The sequence below is a fragment of the Ptychodera flava genome, chromosome 7, assembly GCF_041260155.1.
Source record: "Ptychodera flava strain L36383 chromosome 7, AS_Pfla_20210202, whole genome shotgun sequence".
Classification (NCBI taxonomy): Eukaryota; Metazoa; Hemichordata; class Enteropneusta; family Ptychoderidae; genus Ptychodera; species Ptychodera flava.
In genome coordinates, this window is record NC_091934.1 from 2,245,499 (window position 1) to 2,264,436 (window position 18,938).

General features: G+C 35.6%; 1 protein-coding gene across 3 annotated transcripts in view; it reads right to left on the bottom strand.

Moving 5' to 3' along the window:
* The window catches only part of LOC139136557 (basement membrane-specific heparan sulfate proteoglycan core protein-like), a 176,993-nt gene that overhangs the window by 4,864 nt on the left and 153,191 nt on the right, over positions 1–18,938 (bottom strand). For all 3 annotated transcript variants that reach the window (XM_070704289.1, XM_070704290.1, XM_070704292.1), the window contains 9 exons: positions 17,590–17,685; positions 10,356–10,577; positions 9,319–9,563; positions 8,445–8,619; positions 7,677–7,811; positions 5,452–5,527; positions 3,636–3,714; positions 2,206–2,276; positions 1,135–1,218 (listed from right to left, as the gene is read on the bottom strand). In XM_070704289.1, the coding sequence (XP_070560390.1) occupies positions 1,135–1,218; positions 2,206–2,276; positions 3,636–3,714; positions 5,452–5,527; positions 7,677–7,811; positions 8,445–8,619; positions 9,319–9,563; positions 10,356–10,577; positions 17,590–17,685 (1,183 nt within the window). The remainder of the gene's footprint in view (positions 1–1,134; positions 1,219–2,205; positions 2,277–3,635; positions 3,715–5,451; positions 5,528–7,676; positions 7,812–8,444; positions 8,620–9,318; positions 9,564–10,355; positions 10,578–17,589; positions 17,686–18,938) is intronic.

Genomic DNA, 18,938 nt, shown 5'->3' on the forward strand with positions numbered 1-18,938 from the left:
GGTCACCAAGGTCACATGACATTTTGTCAAAAAAATTGTGTTGCTAAGTTATCCCTATATACAAAAAATCAGACCTCTAGGCTCTATTGGCTTGCTCAAAATTAGATATGCACATAATTAATGAGGTACAATATGTGGCGTCATAAGCTGTCCCATCATACCATATATGAAGGGTGTAGCACTTGTGGTTACTGAGTTATGGACAAATATATATTTGAGGTCAAAGGTCACCAAGGTCACATGACATTTTGTCAAAATATCTGAGATATCTGCGTGAACAGATGGACTCATGGATGGACTAACGGACGGACATGACCCAATCTATAAGCCCTCTGGACTTCATCCGTGGGGACTAAAAACTGTGTCACTGCATCCTTTTTGCAATATGAATATACGATGAGAAACTAAATTTTTATTTTTCTTGGCCTTATACATGGGAGTCTATGGACTGCCTTATACATGGGAGTCTATGGACTGCCTTATGCATGGGAGTCTATGGACTGCCTTATACATGGGAATCTATGGAGACTGCCTTATACATGGGAGTCTATGGAGGTGAAAACTAAAAAGTCCTCTACCACGGCCAAATTTGATCGCATTGTGAAACAAATCGACGTGCATCTGTATGGGGTAGGGTACTATCCTTGTGCAAAGTTTGAAAGAAATTGACTTGGGCATGTCTGAGATATCTGCCTGGACGGACGGACGGACGGACGGACGGACGCACGCACGGACGCACGCACAGATGCATACACGCACGGACATGACCAAACCTATAAGTCCCCCCGGACGGTGTCCGTGGGGACTAACAAGTGTACATGATAAGCATCTTATATCATTTAAATATCTAATAACAGTCCTGATGGCCAAGGATTTTCATTTTTAATATTTGTTGATTCATATTTCATAAAACAAAAATTCTTTAAACATGGGATAATACAGTATTTCACTTGGGTAATATCTGAGTAAATCAGTGTACACATTCTGAAAACCATTTACTTGTGACCAAGTTACCTCTGCCATTGTCAGTAAATATGCTATATTATGAATGGTTTGTAGTGGGCATTAACTTACCTGGCTTGTATAACTATATTTCAGAATGACTGCGTGAAAATGTGAAATGAAACAACTCACCTTTTAAGAACAACACTGTGCCACTGTCCATCTGTAATACTTTTATTGGAATATATATTGGCTTCTCCACTTCCAAGTTCAAAACTAACAAAGACAAAACCATATCACATTATTACTGTAGCTCTCCTGATAACCACAGTATTCCTCAAAATTTAAACTAACCGATGGGTTAACTTTTGATATATTATTTTAATAAATTAATTAGTATTATGATAATAGTTTAATAACACATTGATATTGAAATACTATGATATTATTATCCCCTAGTATTTTCCTTCATTCACCACGACTTGAAGATAGGGGAAAGTAAAACTACTAAAAGTGATTTCATTTGGTTTTTGAAGAACACATGTGAGATCTGTACAAACCTTGTTATTATGACTACGCAATTAAACAAAAGGTCATGGTCTGTTTGTAGATTTACTATCTTACACAAACGGATTTTGTGAGAGCAGAAACATCAGCAGTGAGTCAAGTTGAACGTTGCAAATCTTTCTCACATCACAACACTCCCAATGCAATAAATAATTCTCATCTTGAAAGGGAAAGCTTGAAATTTCGCTCAAACTTCCCTCTGGGAACTAAACCACTTTCTTTCATAAACAAGACACAAAAATCAGGAGTCACAATGCAAAGTTTCAGATTAGAGACACAAAATACCTGCAATTTTCTAATATTTGAAATTAACAATGGTTGCTACACTGATATTGTGTGTGAACTCAAGGGAGAAAAATCAAGTGTTGATTTTCACAAAAAAACATGATGGTAAAAATCCATCTACTTCACAGGCTGACACAAGAGATTGGAGATATTAGAGAGTCCAAGAAACTCAATAAGCTGCATTCCACTTTATTATTATTATCATTATTATTCTTTATTTCAGGCCATAAACCCATACAGTGAAATATACAAAAATACAACATCAAATCTAAGAAATAAAGCTAAAATCTACCAAACAAGAGTTCAAAATATAAATGCAATGTGTGGTTTGTTAGAGCTAAGTTAACATACACACAGATGCATATTCTTGTTGCAAAAATCACAATTACACAAGACATCAATTAAAATTACCTGAAGACAAGGATACTGTCTTTGACACCAAGGGATACATAATCCTTGCCTCTTCCTGGATTGCCTTCCTTCTGAACAACAAAAGCCAAGATGGATAATTCTATGAAATTTGATTATTTGTACACTTGCACAGCAAAAATCATATCAGAAGATACATGGAAAAGTATGGGCAGTGTATTGTGAAAACTTCTTGAAAACACAAACAATCATATCTTGAAATATCAATATTGGCATTTCATTTTATGAAGAATGGTACACCAAGATGCACCATTCTCAGCATTAGATACCATAGACAAAGAAAGTGAGGGTAGCACTTTTACAAATGTGCATTGATATTTAGAGAAAATACGGTGATAAATATAGCATGAGTTGGGTGATTAATAAGATGTGAATATCTGATGTGAAATTGTGACAATGTTGTATTGCATGGGGAAAAGTGATGACACAATCAGAATACCTTGATGTTCAACGAATAGTCAATATAAATTAGATGGTGCTGGATTTATATGATTCATGATCACCTGTATTGTCATTTTAAATCATTAGTATTATAAACTTTACAGGGTACTGTTATCGTCCTCAGAATTACTGTATAATGTATCATAATTTCTCAGTAACATTCAAAATCTATTCATTCTGAATCAGTCACTGGAGCCAATACTGTCTGGGGCATTGTTTAAAATCTTTGTGAGAGAGAGAGACAATGCCCTTGTATGATCACAAGCCATAGACAGTCGAGAAAGAGGATGGGAAACTACCGCAAAGAACAAAAGAAATGTGAAGAGGCGATGAGCGATCTCTTTTGGAATAATTAGAACGTGTGAATCGATTTTTGCATAATTATCAGCTGGGCAATAGCCACTGCTCGAGATCTGGTAGTTCGCAGAGAAATACTTCATTGAACTTATTTGCAGCATAAAGTTGTCTTTCCGATGGAAGTCAGATTCCCTTATCCTAAAGATTGATTTATTCCTAGATGCGACAAAGAAACATTGCTTTCCTTCTGAATGGCATTAATTCTCTGCTACGAAAAATGCGAATGAATGTAAGTATGCAAGCATGTTTTGCAAGATTGTACGACAGTTGGATGGTAATTGCATTAATTGTTTTATCAATGGGTATGCAAATCCAATGTAATTTATTCAAGCACAGTTCGTTCAAAGGAAATACTGCAGTTTCCCATCCTGTTTCTCAACTGTCTATGGACAAGCCTAGGAAAGTTTAAAATGTTTACATAACAAAGGACCTATCAATTCTGTACAATTGTGGCTAAATTATGCACAGATATTGCTAATCAAGGCATTCCAAAGGACTCTAATGAAATACTGTGTGTAATCAAAATGGTTTGAGTGAACCATCTTTAACATATTCTTAAGAATTCAGTCACTTTCAAGTTTTGTTCATGAAAGTGTTTATCAGAGACAACTCACCTCTCCTTGCCACAGCATTAGACCATTTGCAGCTGTTGTTTTGAAAGTCAGACTTACAATTTCTTCTGTGTTTCCATTTCTATAGACACAATGTCAAAACATATAATTTGTAAGAAATACGGTTTGTATTGAGAAATTATTCGTTGCACATGAATTGAAAGTATAAGACTTAAACTTTTGCTTAAATTTTTCTTAAGGAATCTTTTCATATTCTCTTTCCAAACAAAAAAATCGGGGGGGGTGTGGGGGGGGGGGGTGTGTCACCGTGCAATTTTGGTACTAAAGAAACAAATAACCCAAGATTTACCGATATTTCGATATTTGAAATTCAAAATGCATGCCATCCCTGTGTTAACTCTATAGGCAAAAATAAAATTTTTGAATTTCGAAAAACTTAGCACAGTGAAAAGTTTTTTTTATGCCAAGAGCTTTAAAATGAACCCCAATAAGTGGTATATCAGAAAAGAATTGTGAAAGTTTGAAAGTCTGAATACCTGTTCCTGATGCACGTTCTGTCTTAATTGACATGAACAGATATGGCTTTTGCTGGATTTGTCTAGCTTTTCTATTGTTCTTATTGGATAAGTAACCATTTCATAACAATTACTCTAGTTTGATATAAATACCTCAGGTGCAGTCCCTTTATCACTAATCTGGAAATGAATTTTGTATGTGTAATGTTTAAGTGTGCCCTACACTACATGGGCAAGCCATGAAGATTTTAATCATATAATATTAGCTCTTGCTGGTGTGAAGTTTTTAGCAGTCTGGTCAGATCTCTCTCTTCTTGAACTTTGCTCATTTTACCTGCTTGACAGGTTAGTTATGTGACTAATATTAAACACGTCAGTGCATCAAACTTATTACTAAACCTTTCCACAATTATTGTTTCTACTTCATGATGTCATCTGAACAACAATTTCAATGAGTCTAAAATCTAGATCTACAAAATCTACGTGATGAAACTATCAATGAAACTATCAACTTTATTGTCCCATTCCTCAGTAATATACCAATTTGAAATTCAAATACAGAGTTCAAATTCAAATGCAGATTTCTAATTCAAATAGATTTCAAATGCAAAATAAGAAATTTTGATAAATACTGCTTCTGTGCACACAGGCTATCTTGTATTGAAGAGTAAGAAATGGACCTCAAAATGTAAAAGTTGGGTACAATTGGTAACGACATAACTGCAGAACAAGTGTCATCTACTACATGCAGCTCATCATAATTTTTGAGTTAAAATATTTGCAAGACCATTTTTACAATGCCCACAGTTCATGGAAATTTTTTACTTCACATTGATGGCAATCAAAGTGATAATAATCACAGACAAAAGATAGCCATCATGCACAAGGAATTAAATATTTGTAGATGGTCGTGTTTCACTGTGATGAATGTCAAAAATGATTTCTCATTATCACTTCTTAATATCAAAAGTCACCCAGATAACTGAAAATGTGCCCGTGTTTGAGTATATATTGCAGTTGTATGTAGAGATTAAGGTTGGTGTAAAAGATAGGGTGAAGGAGTTGGGTACTGGACTTTACATCCAGTGGCTGATAGGAATGATTCTTCTGTTTGGATCTGAAGGTTTTGCACAGGTACTCTTAATTTACTGTGTTACTAATGGAAGTCTTTTCGTGTACCTATCATCAGTTATAATAGATTGATGGTTGAAATTATAAAAATCTTTAATTTCCTGCATAATTTAGCAGATGAAAAGACATGGAAGCAATACCATAGGTGTTCACATTAGGAGATTTGATATCAAGCAACTTTACAGTAACGGGGAAACTTTAAATGATCTCACCTTCTTGGGATGATAGATTTTGGAAATGAAATGAAACCATCAGAACTGAAGGCAGCACCATAATCAAATACAGCAGCTGAAAATAAAGTAACAGAGACAGACTTTCATTCACTTTTACTTACACTTCAATTTTGCTTGTCAATTTAAGAGAATAACTATTTAATATCATTTTGGATAGATTGCAAAGGTTTCAAGGTTATCAAGTAACATCAATGACCATGTAAGGGAGATTGTAACTTTCCATATTTATATATAACACAATGCACAATTAAAATGGCAAGCAGTACCTGTATGTAGTGGACTTACTGAATTGACAGTCAGGGCAAGTAAAGTAGTATAGTGGACTTACTGAATTGACAGTCAGGGCAAGTAAAGTAGTGTAGTGGACTTAATGAATTGACAGTCAGGGCAAGTAAAACACTACAGTGGACTTACTGTGATGACAGTCAGGGCTAGGAAAGCAGTGTATTGGACATACTGTGATGACAGTCAGGGCAAGTAAAGCAGAATAGTGGACTTACTGAATTGACAGTAAAGCTTGTAAAGTAGTATAGTGGACTTACTGAATTGACAGTCAGGGCTAGTGAAGCAGTGTAGTGGACTTAATGAATTGACAGTCAGGGCAAGTAAAGTAGTGTAGTGGACTTACTGAATTGACAGTCAGGTCAAGTAAAGTAGTGTAGTGGACTTACTGAAATGACAGTCAGGGCAAGTAAAACACTACAGTGGACTTACTGTGATGACAGTCAGGGCTAGGAAAGCAGTGTATTGGACTTACTGAATTGACAGTCAGGGCCAGTAAAGCAGAGTAGTGGACTAACTGAGTTGACAGTCAGGGTTCGTAAAGCAGTGTATTGGACATACTGTGATGACAGTCAGGGCAAGTAAAGCAGAATAGTGGACTTACTGAATTGACAGTAAAGCTTGTAAAGTAGTACAGTGGACTTACTGAATTGACACTAAGGGCTTGTAAAGTAGTACAGTGGACTTACTGAATTGACAGTCAGGGCTAGTAAAGCAGTATAGTGGACTTACTGAATTGACAGTCAGGGCTTGTAAAGCAGTGTAGTGGACTTACTGAATTGACAGTCAGGGCTAGTAAAGCAGTGTAGTGGACTTACTGAATTGACAGTCAGGGCTTGTAAAGCAGTATAGTGGACTAACTGAATTGACAGTCAGGGCTAGTAAGGGACTGGACGTAAATTAGCAGGGGGGAGGGCCGGGGGAAATTTGTAAGAGAGTGACCAAAAATTTATGACCCTCCCCCAAAGCAAGGCTGAAAAATTTATGACCCTCCCCAAAATCCCCCCGGCCCTCCCCCCCCTAATTTACGTCCAGTCCCTAAAGCAGTATAGTGGACTAACTGAATTGACAGTCAGGGCTAGTAACGCAGTATAGCAGACTTAGTGAATTGACAGTTAGGGCTAGTAAAGCAGTATAGTGGACTTACTGAATTGACAGTCAGGGCTAGTAAAACACTACAGTGGACTTACTGAATTGACAGTCAGGGCTAGTAAAGCAGTGTAGTGGACTTACTGAATTGACAGTCAGGGCTAGTAAAGCAGTGTAGTGGACTTACTGAATTGACAGTCAGGGCTAGTAAAGCAGTGTAGTGGACTTACTGAATTGACAGTCAGGGCTAGTAAAGCAGTCTAGTGGACTTACTGAATTGACAGTCAGGGCTAGTAAAGCAGTGTAGTGGACTTACTGAATTGACAGTCAGGGCTAGTAAAGCAGTGTAGTGGACTTACTGAATTGACAGTCAGGGCTAGTAAAGCAGTGTAGTGGACTTACTGAATTGACAGTCAGGGCTAGTAAAGCAGTGTAGTGGACTTACTGAATTGACAGTCCAGGGCTAGTAAAGCAGTGTAGTGGACTTACTGAATTGACAGTCAGGGCTAGTAAAGCAGTATAGTGGACTTACTGAATTGACAGTCAGGGCTTGTAAAGCAGTATAGTGAACTTACTGTGATGACAGTCAGGGCTAGTAAAGCAGTGTAGTGGACTTACTGAATTGACAGTCAGGGCTAGTAAAGCAGTGTAGTGGACTTACTGAATTGACAGTCAGGGCTTGTAAAGCAGTATAGTGAACTTACTGTGATGACAGTCAGGGCTAGTAAAGCAGTGTAGTGGACTTACTGAATTGACAGTCAGGGCTTGTAAAGCAGTGTAGTGGACTTACTGTGATGACAGTCAGGGCTAGTAAAGCAGTGTAGTGGACTTACTGAATTGACAGTCAGAGCCAGTGAAACCAAGTGGACAATTACATTTGTATTCTTCTCCAAGTGGTTGGCATGTACCACCATTCTTGCAAGGATCACGTTCAGAACAAGGGTTAATTGGCAGTTGACAATTTCGACCTGAAAACAAAAGTTGTTCAATCTGAAGGTAAAAATTTGGAAAAGCTATTAAATTGTAATTGTCTGTTTATTAAGATACACTTACATTTCGATAGGAGTCATTGTGAGCAAGACAATTGCAATTTGCCTTTGAACCAGAATGGCTTGACAGTGTCCACAACATACAGATTCACTTGATTTATGTTCTTGGAAAATGGCATTATAAACTGATGATAATTTCTAAGGCCTTGGCTACATTTTAAATCTGCATAATGTAACTTAAGGTACATGTGGATACAGTAATTGTCTGGCATTTGCCATATGAGCACAGTTTTTCATTGGCCTATATCTAAGAAAGTTACAATTTGCTGATGGTGCATAAGATGCCATTTTAAAAGTAGTTTACGGGTTAAAACACAAAATGATTGAATTGAACAGTTTATGCCTACAAAATGATGCAGCATGCTTGTACATGGAAATGAACATTATCTATTCCTTGCATCATATTTGCATCTTGGCATTTGAGTTTAAACAATATATATTGACATTGAAAGGTCTGATGAACTGATATGACTGATAATTTGACACAGAAAATTTTTATTAACATTTAATTAACAGATAAAGTGATGTTGAGCTCGTTTATTAACATCTTACCGGTAAATTTTCCAGTCAGACAGATACATTCATACTCTGCATCTCCAAGATGAAGACATGTACCACCATTCTTACATGGATGTCTTTCACACGGTGCCTTATCATTGCAATCTTCAATATTAGCGCTTGATGTTGAGGAACTTATCAAATCCAACGCAGCATCATTTATTTCAATCTGAAACGGTATTCAAAATACTGTCATAACAAGAATTTTGAGTCTCATTATGGGTGGGGTATAGTAACCATGATTTCATGGTAAAATCACGTTTTTGAACCTATGCATAAAAATAATGTACATTTATCCAGTTCAGAAAATTCACTTTAACATAATATTAATGAAAAGTTACATGATGGAATACACATTTTTTGTCTTTTTGTTTCATGTTCAGGAAAGGCATGTGACCTTCTGGTGATTTCTCAATTTAATATGCCAACTTAATAATTTGGTGTGAGTACTGTCAGTTCTAAAAATACCACCTGGATCCATGTGAGAGGCTTAGTGAATACAGAATCAATCAAATTTCATCACCATCACCAACCCTCAATCTTGACCAATGTCACAGTCAACATCAATTTATAGGCAAGGCTATTTGTTAATCTTTTCTATAAATATCATACCGGTAGTACTTCCGGTATATTAACCCTCTGAGTGCTGTAATTTTTCCCATCAAAATTTCAGTGCAACATTTACGAATGTTTATCAATTTTTCTGTAATATTTTGATAATTTGGATCAAACGGACATCACATTTCCTTGGCTACAATTTTTCACCAAAATTTTGGCAAAAATCTGAAAAAAATTTGACTGGGGCACATTTTATAAATGTGACAAAAATTGACTTTGGCGCTCAAAGGGTTAATGGTAGTGTATTTACCTCACTGATACAGCCAATAAATCCACCCTGCACTCCAACTCTTTCTGGAACATCCATGAAATGATTGTGTCCACCGATGTATAGATCTAATTCTAGATTGAGACCTCTGCTGTTTCCTGGGGAACGACCTCTGATGACCTCACCACCATTGACGGTCAGAGAGCCATCTTGAAAGTTTCTATCAATGATAACTGTGTACCATTTATCAACCATGACAGTTTCTGAACTTTGAATAGTAACTGTCCCTGTGTCAATGAAGAAAGAAAATACATTTTTAAGTCAAAGAAACTATTACATTTAGTATAAACATGAAACAAACATTGGTCTAACCTTTAACACTAAGTTTCTTTTTAATAAATAAAGCAGGCATGGTTTGTAATGGAGAGTGCAAAAAGAGTATTTCTATCTCCATGTACTTCTGAGTGATTTTTCTGATTTCATCTGCATGATTTGTGTAAAATTCAGAAGATTCTAGAAATCTCACACACAGCAAACCATCACAATGGAGTGTAAAATCACAATGGAAAACAATATTTAAGTGACAAAATAAATCCAGGTATCCAGATATACATGTCTATCATTGATGACAATGTTTAAGAAAAGATGAATCTTATAGCACAAGATAAATCATACTATAAGATTGTATTTCATGTTTTGTTGATTTGCTTACGTGGGACAATACTTGCTTTACATGTTAACATAGACTGACATCAAGAAAATTCACTTTTTCAAATAAAACAATAGAATTGGGTTTGAAAATGATATTTTTATGTATTGTCATGCTATTTGCTGTACTCCACTTTTCCATTTATGGTCAAAACTCAAAATCTTTTCTTTATCATCGAAAATCATACTGCAAATGATTAATTTTTTGCAGCAATGCATTATTTCTAAGTTGCCAAGTTTGAATTTCATTAATGTTATTGACAACGACGATCCTAAGAGATTCACAGTTTTTTCGTTAACACGTACTTTACTAACACATATTATAGAAGAAATGAGATTTGTTGCAGCAGGCTAGAGAAATCTTTACTTACCAGTACCACTGTCATATCTGTACTCTATCGTTTTATCTTTCACAGCAAGGGAAATAAAATCCCCCTTTCCTCGTAATGCTTGACCGTTGAACAGAATCAGTCCATCTGTAAGGCTCTTTGGTTTGAATGTCACCATTAACTTTAACTTTTTAACAGCAGTGTGTAGTCCAGAATAGGTCAGGTAGGAATTTCCTCTAAAAGCTGGTTCCAGTACTGTCACACCTATATCAAATTATACATACAATTTTAGAATTCATAAATATCACAATGGATGATAAATCATTTCAGATATCAACATTAGAAGTCTATAACAAAATAAGCAGTTACAGCACATAGTGGCAATTTCTATGATTCAATATTTTACTCTTTGCGTTGAACTGAAAAAGGTGAAATGCCGCACATAGGTTGAAATGTCCAGTTATTAACAGATGCTGTCTTGATGTAAGCAAGTAATATTAAAACATTGTATATTTTTCTTAGATGTTTGCCTGTACAATGCAGTCAGAGTTTAATGGCAATCAATAATCTGTGTTCTACAAAAACTTGACATGAATATTGGAGATATTTTTTGGCAAAACATAATTTCAAAAATACATCAAACTGCAGGGAACACATCATTCATCCAGTCAGGGGCAGAAGCATCTTGTCAAAGCTTAATATAATGAATGTTTGCAATAACACTGCATCGGCAAACATCTAAGATTGCTCTTTTCAAAGTGCAATAAAATGCATGACAACTTTAACACTTTATTATCACTGTGCATGTATCAAACTATTTTAGCATTAAACTGCAACACTTTTTACAAGCACAAACACTGCAATGCCAACTTGAAAACAGCAATGCCTGATGGGTATGTATACATTGGCGTCAGCATAGCTTTCATTATGCAAGGCAGGACGTGGCATATTTTGCTACAACGCAGCAACACAAAACGCAAAGGAGAGTATCAATAACACATTCCATTACGCTGAAAAATTCTCTTCCTCTGGTGTCAATACGGCAGCAACTCTAGTTTCCAAACAATCAGAGAAATACAGATGATGATAAATGTACATTTGATGTTCAAAAATACACAACATCAGGAATATATACAACAAGTGTCTAGGCCTAGAAAGTGTAAAATCACATCAATCTAAATGTTAATATTCCTCTTGACAGCCTGCTAAAAGGTGCCCTTTACTGGATTACATGATAAAATTAAACACATTTCTAACGCCATAATTTTGTGCTCTTCAGAAACTATTCCAGGTGTACTAAAGACGCAGTCGACCAGTCACAATGGCATTGTGCAGATAGTTGTTTGCTGATATGCTAGCATAGCTTTGCATCTTGAATCTGCGTGTGCAATATGTAACAAGGTGAAAACACATAAATCCTGTTTTCTGACAGGACCAGAGTTCCTTTAGACCAAATCTATCACCAATTAGGAAACACTATGTCAGTTACAATGCAGTTGGTTTTAAATTACAGTGCATAAACTATTCAATAATGTCAGATATACCACAATGTGAAAACCAAAACATCCCAATACACTAGGAAACCATCACCAACAGTTAAAGCAAAACAAATTGAGCTGTGCAATAAATTTCCATTAGTTGTGAATGGTTCTTAACATGTTGTGGATTTGCAAAAAATATGTCAAGGCTATTGACATATAATACAGATAGTTGAAATCAGACCCAAGTATAAAGCCAGCAGGTAGCATGTTAAACACAAGAAATACAGCAATGAATGCAAGCCAGCAAGGGTTTTGAATGTTGCAACTTAAAAGTTAAAAATATCAAAATGATTGATGTGATGTAATGTTATGGATGTGATGTGCTGTGATGTGAAATGTGGTAGATGGAATATGAAGATGAAACTTACCTTGTGAAAATATGGTATACTTAGGGGGTCTTCTCCAATATGAATGATGTGAAATGGCTCATAAGAAAACATTATCATAATGATCACAATAACTGGGGGATAAAACTGAAGCGGTTACCAGGAAACGGGTTGGATGATGATGAAGAAATGGATCAATAGATTGTACAGGAAATGACAAATTCCAAAAGGAAAACAAAATGACACCAAATGAAATGCAACATACTGCCCTGCTTGCTTCTTCTCATATTTTATCAATGTAGCCCAATATCTACCAATCTCCTGTTGTCATGGTGATGGTCATATTTGGTTACTCATATGATGTCCAACCATGATGCCAGATACAAATACTTCCATTTCTCTGATCTTTACATCAGTTTCACTAAACATGCAAGTCTTGGAAACAGAAAGCTGATTCACACTGTGTTCATATCCATGGTCCCTTTATCTTGCTTCTGGTCACTAATTTTTTACCCTAATTCTTCATGTAAGTTGTGTCTGAAGTGATCTGTTTGTGCTGACACTCAGACACAAATGCATTTACCAATTCTCTTAATCTTCATCATTCAGTACAGCTACATTATCATACATTCACTTGTCAGCAATAAACCACACCTAGCCATGGGTATACCACAACCATCTTTTGGTATACCATACCTAGCCATGGGTATACCACACACAGCAATGGGTTTACTACACCAAGTGATGGATATACAACATCAAGCGATGGGTATACCACACTGAGGGATGGGTATACCACACTGAGGGATGGGTATACCACACTGAGGGATGGGTATATCACACCCAGTGATGTGTATACCACACTGAAGGAAGGGGTACATCACACCCAGTGATGTGTATACCACACCCAGCGATGGATATACCACAAGATTTAGACCAGTTCATGAAGTGTATGCATGGATAGTAGCAAGTGCATGTACATGCCATGAAATGATCCAAACTGAGTGCTATACCCATTGATGAGACGTTTTATTGCTATACTATAAAACTATATTGAGATTCTGGCTTGAAACAAAAGAAAGGGATTTTTCTCTGGCAGACAGTTTGTGCATGTGTTCCATGTTATCGAAAATATAGCACTGTTATTTTCACATTTTCATGAATCAGTTTGCTTTATGTTTTACAATCAGTATACTGTAATAATATTATAAACGTTATCTACCTTTCAAAATCAATATCATTATCCTGTCTGAATCTGTCCATAATATTCAAGTATTTGTTTCACATTTGGCCGTAAAGTAAATAGATAAATAAATAAATTACAAATATTGGTACAATATAAAACAACTTTATTGTAGAGCTCAATACATAGTAGGACAAACAAAACATAGAAACAGACATCTTGAAAATTGGAAATAAAGCATTTGATATGATCAAGTTAATATGTCTGGTGTTGTACATCATGCAAGCTAAGAGCTTGCACCAGCAATGCTAGTATTTTATCAGTCTTTGTTTCAGTGTTCAATACATCAAGCTGTGTGAGGAGAAATGTCTATGGCATTGTTATGAATCATTACAATGTGATTTTATTTTCCATTGTTCATGTCACAATGAGAAACTGAAGATTGATGGAAAGTTTTGAACATTAACAATACAAGCTAAACAATACCCATGTAAAATAAATTTCTGTTCCTCCCTCATTGATTACGGTAGAACCTGTAAACTATGGGCACAGACAATGAAGGCCAACAGCATGAAATCTGAAGTTGGCATAACATTGTCTCCTAAACACATTTGAAACATTTTGAGAATCCCTCCATTGGCTTCCTACACAAATCAAACCAGAATTAATGCTGAAAATTATTGTGGTTATAAATGAAAACTATGGCAGTACAGAACTCAAAATAACGTTGAGTTGAACATAGTTCTAAAAAGTTAATCCTTGTTGACAATTTTCTGATCTCTTGAAGACAGACACTTGTGATGAACATTTGCCAAGAGATGACATGCCCATGACATGCAAATTGCTACATAGATGTATAATATCCATTTTAAGAACATAGAAAATACTTTTTTAGAATTGTAATCTTGAAGTTAATTCATTCAACAGTTGAAAGTTGCTGTTTCTTTAGAGAGTCTATATGTTTCAATTACCTGTTCAATTACCTGCCGTGTTTCGATGCAATACCAATGTAAGAGCTCTACTTGGAACAATGTACATGAGCCTAATAACTACTCTAGAGAACGGACCAATACATCAAGTACAGATGTCAAATAAAATTAAAAGCAGTAACCTACAACAGTGTGCAATTGCCTTGAAATGATTATATAACAAATAGTTTTTGCAGTACAAATGAAAACAAGTCTGAAAATATTATGTAAGATGATGTAAAACTTTAAAAACTAAAATCATATTGAGTATCCTGGTAATTAGCACAAGACTACACAGTCTGCAATCCACAGGAGAAATTGTCACAACAAATCATCCACAATGTAAAGTATTATAGCAATACAATATGGATTCTTGTCATAAAATCCCTAGATCAGAGTATACCCAATACAATGGTAAATGTTAATACCAATGAAGCAAGTGCATATAGAACTGTTTTAATTCAAAAGTTAATATAAATCTCCATCACAATTGTGTGTAAACCACAACAAATCCACAAACATGTAAGCTTCATAGAGTCAATACACAGACCGCTTTACAAAGATCTGTATTTATGTATATTCCTACTTTGAACTATTAAACACTGAATCTCTGCTTGCACTACATCTGAACATCAAGTATTGTTTGCCTTTGCACTGGGATAGTAGGTGTGGTTGTCATGTCAACTGAGCCTGAACATGCATCATTTGTATTGTTGTAGTGGATTTTGTAAGTCTGTTATCTATCTATCCATTTGAAACTGAGAAACAAACTGATAGATACTATATGATGGACTTGTAAATTTATTTTTGGAATAATTTATAATACTTGCAAAAGTAAACTTCTGCTTCTTTCATAATGTTCAGGCATGTACTACTGGCAGTACAATGCAAGTTTTTAGGCACTTAAAAGCATTACTGACAGCCGTATTTCAAATACTCCCACTTTAAATAGAATTTATGCAACCATTTTGGTAACATGACCTCTGACCTTTAACATACTATCTTTGATGTGGCAAAAAGAAATACATAGGAATAATAAAAGTCTGCTGATGAGGTACAAAGTTTCGTAGAGTTTTGATATGGTAGTAAATTATTGCAAAATTTGATTTCATTGAGTGAAAAGAGAAAAGATTTACAAATGAATTTGGTTACACTACAAAACGTTTTAAAACTGGTAAAAGTGAGTAACACCAAGATCTCACAGTTTCATTGTAGTTTGATGTTGCCTTTCTTGAGTTCAATGGAAAGAGCATATTGTACTCTCCTTTATAGAATTTTTGAACGGTATCCTAACAGAGAAATTGTGATACTTTCACCAGTTATGTCAACCTCTTTCATTAGTATACCATCTATATACATTAGATATACTTAGGAGAGTCAATCACAAGATTTTGAATTTCAAAGTTACAATCATTATGAATGGCTAAAAATGATGATTTTTCAAAATATTTTAATGCTAACACTTTCTACACTGAAATAAGTAATTTGTAAGAATCTGAAAATATGTACTGTTGTTGCGATATCTTTGTAACTCTTAAAAATTAGCACCAAATGAAATGTTGAGCTTTTGTGTCACAGAGGTACATTATGGCTGGCTGAGGTTTATAAATGAAACACTTTCTCACTGTATGTTCATTTATTGACAGTGAGTGTTCTAATTCTGACAGTGTTCTAATACTGACAGTGTTCTTAAACTGACAGTGTTCTAGCACTGACTGTGCTGTAATACTGACAGTGTTCTTAAACTGACAGTGTTCTAGCACTGACTGTGCTGTAATACTGACAGTGTTCTTAAACTGACAGTGTTCTAGCACTGACTGTGCTGTAACACTGACAGTGTTCTAACACTGACTGTGCTGTAACACTGACTGTGCTGTAACACTGACAGTGTTCTAACACTGACTGTGCTGTAACACTGACTGTGCTGTAATACTGACAGTGTTCTAATACTGACTGTGCTGTAACACTGACTGTGCTGTAACACTGACAGTGTTCTAACACTGACTGTGCTGTAACACTGACAGTGTTCTAATACTGACTGTGCTGTAACACTGACTGTGCTGTAACACTGACAGTGTTCTAGCACTGACAGTGTTCTAACACTGACTATGCTGTAACACTGACAGTGCTCTAATACTCAGTGTTCTATTACCAGTGTTCTAATTCTAGTGAGTGTTCTAACACTGTCAGTTAGTGTTCTAACATTTTTCTGAACAGTAACAGTGTTCAAATACTGACAGTGTTCTAACACTGTCAGTTAGTGGTCTAACGCTTTTCTGAACAGTAACAGTGTTCAAATACTGACAGTGTTCTAACACTGTCAGTTAGTGGTCTAACACTTTTCTGAACAGTAACAGTGTTCAAATACTGACAGTGTTCTAACACTGTCAGTTAGTGTTCTAACACTTTTCTGAACAGTAACAGTGTTCAAATACTGAGTGTTCCAACACTGTCAGTTAGTTTCTAACGCTTTTCTGAACAGTAACAGTGTTCAAATACTGACAGTGTTCTAACACTGTCAGTTAGTGTTCTAACACTTTTCTGAACAGTAACAGTGTTCAAATACTGACAGTGTTCTAACACTGTCAGTTAGTGTTCTAACACTTTTCTGAACAGTGACAGTGTTCAAATACTGACAGTGTTCTAACACTGATGGCATTCTAACACAAACTGTCAGTGTTCTAACACTAACTGTTCTATCACTGACAGTGTCTTTTATAATGAACTGGAAGACAGGATTAGACATGGATATCCTGACACAAGACAAATCCTGAAGATAATGTTGACAATGTAGAAACAAAGCAACATGAATGGACTGATTAAAGAAACTGCTTTGTTTGTAATGTACGACATAATTTCTAGAGTTTATCAGTAAAATGAACTAAAAACCTTCAAAGATCATTTGATGACATTCTACTCTGTGAAAACCCATCAAAGAGATATTACAGTAACAGACACTCTTTTATGTGACAAGATATGTTGACAACCTCAGCTTTGATGAAATCTAGAATCATTTTTTAAATAAACAAGATTTTTTATAATAAGTGTGATCTAGAACCACAAGTTAAAAAGTTATGTTGATTTAAATTATGGAAGAAAAATACAATACAGATATGGTACTCTTTTTGTTTTGAAAAGTTAGGAAAAAGTAAATATCAGTAAAAACAAAGGCAGATATAAACCCATCAATGGTATTTCAGATTTATTTCAAATACAAAGTGTAAAAGCTGCAGCTAGATGTCAGAGGTAGTTACATACCAGTTTCACATCTTTGACCAGTTTTCCCAAGAGGACAAATGCATCTAAAACCACTGGATCCAACATTGTTCACACATTCACCATCTCCACAGACTCCTGCAAATAAATTCAAACGATAGAATTTAGTAAACCAATACCATACACTAAGATCAAATACTGTGTTATTATCGATAAAAGTTGCTAGTTAAGCTTAACCTTTACCAGTCAAGGTAATGTCCATATAGAGGATAGTTGGGAAGAGCCAATGGCGTACCGTATATGTAATGAGGTTAAGGCAAGAACCAATCACCTGCTGTATATGTAATGAGGGTTAAATGTTACATAGGTTTGCTTTGAAATGTTATGCTGAGATCGTGATCTGACCTGACAGATCCACCAATCAAGTGAGACTGTTGGCTACCCGGAAGTGTCTCAGTCCGAGTTGATTTGCGATGCTCTACCTTGTTAAAATTATAAGGATTTCTTCAGGAATAGTTTTCTGAGTTTCTTTCCCCTTGACTATGTTCGACAAAGAGTTATTGGACGTTTTTGGTTCTCTTTTCCAGCTTTCGGTTAACTTCTCGGTGATTGATCTGGTGCACGTTTTTTTTGAGCAAAGGGTCAATAGTACCAGGAAATGCATGGTGATCCATAAAAATCGTGCTCCATTGTGCTCTGATGACCGACAAGAACAGTTGACCCATCGTTGTGAAGCTTGAGACATTCTCCATACTATGGATAGCAAGGTTAAATTAAAATTTGACCAAAAATAGGCGATATTTGGCGACAAATAATTTACTGTTAAATTACAAGGGTCAAATCCTGGCCAGGAAAAACCATCCAAAGAAGTAATTTGCAATGTACTAACCACTTGTGTCAGCACCATCTTGACCTTACTGAACATTGTGTGTAACGTCTACATCTAAAAACTACCAAGTGCTAAAATTGAAGGGTGAAATCTAGCGGAAAAGTTCCGAACTCATTGCAATCTAAGAGCCTAGGTTTACATGGTTAATCATTCATGACGTTGTCATCGGCAGGTTTGCTGAGTGATCAATTGCAATATCCTCTATATGGACACAACCCGGACTGTTTACCCTTAAGAATTATACATTCTTTGGTTCAAATTTGACTTTGAAGTTAATTCATATTTAAAGCCTTAGCACACAGTAAAATTATTACGTCATATAATGAATATTCATGAGGATGAGATATACACTCAGAGGCAGATGGTAAGTAGTTGTCTTCCCTTGGCCAGGCTGTGAGGAGGAGGAGAAGATGGAAGGCCGTAAGTTTAATACAATACCTTTCAATAATTGAAAGTACTACTATAGATAAAGTGTTATCATAAGAATGTAAAACCAGATGTG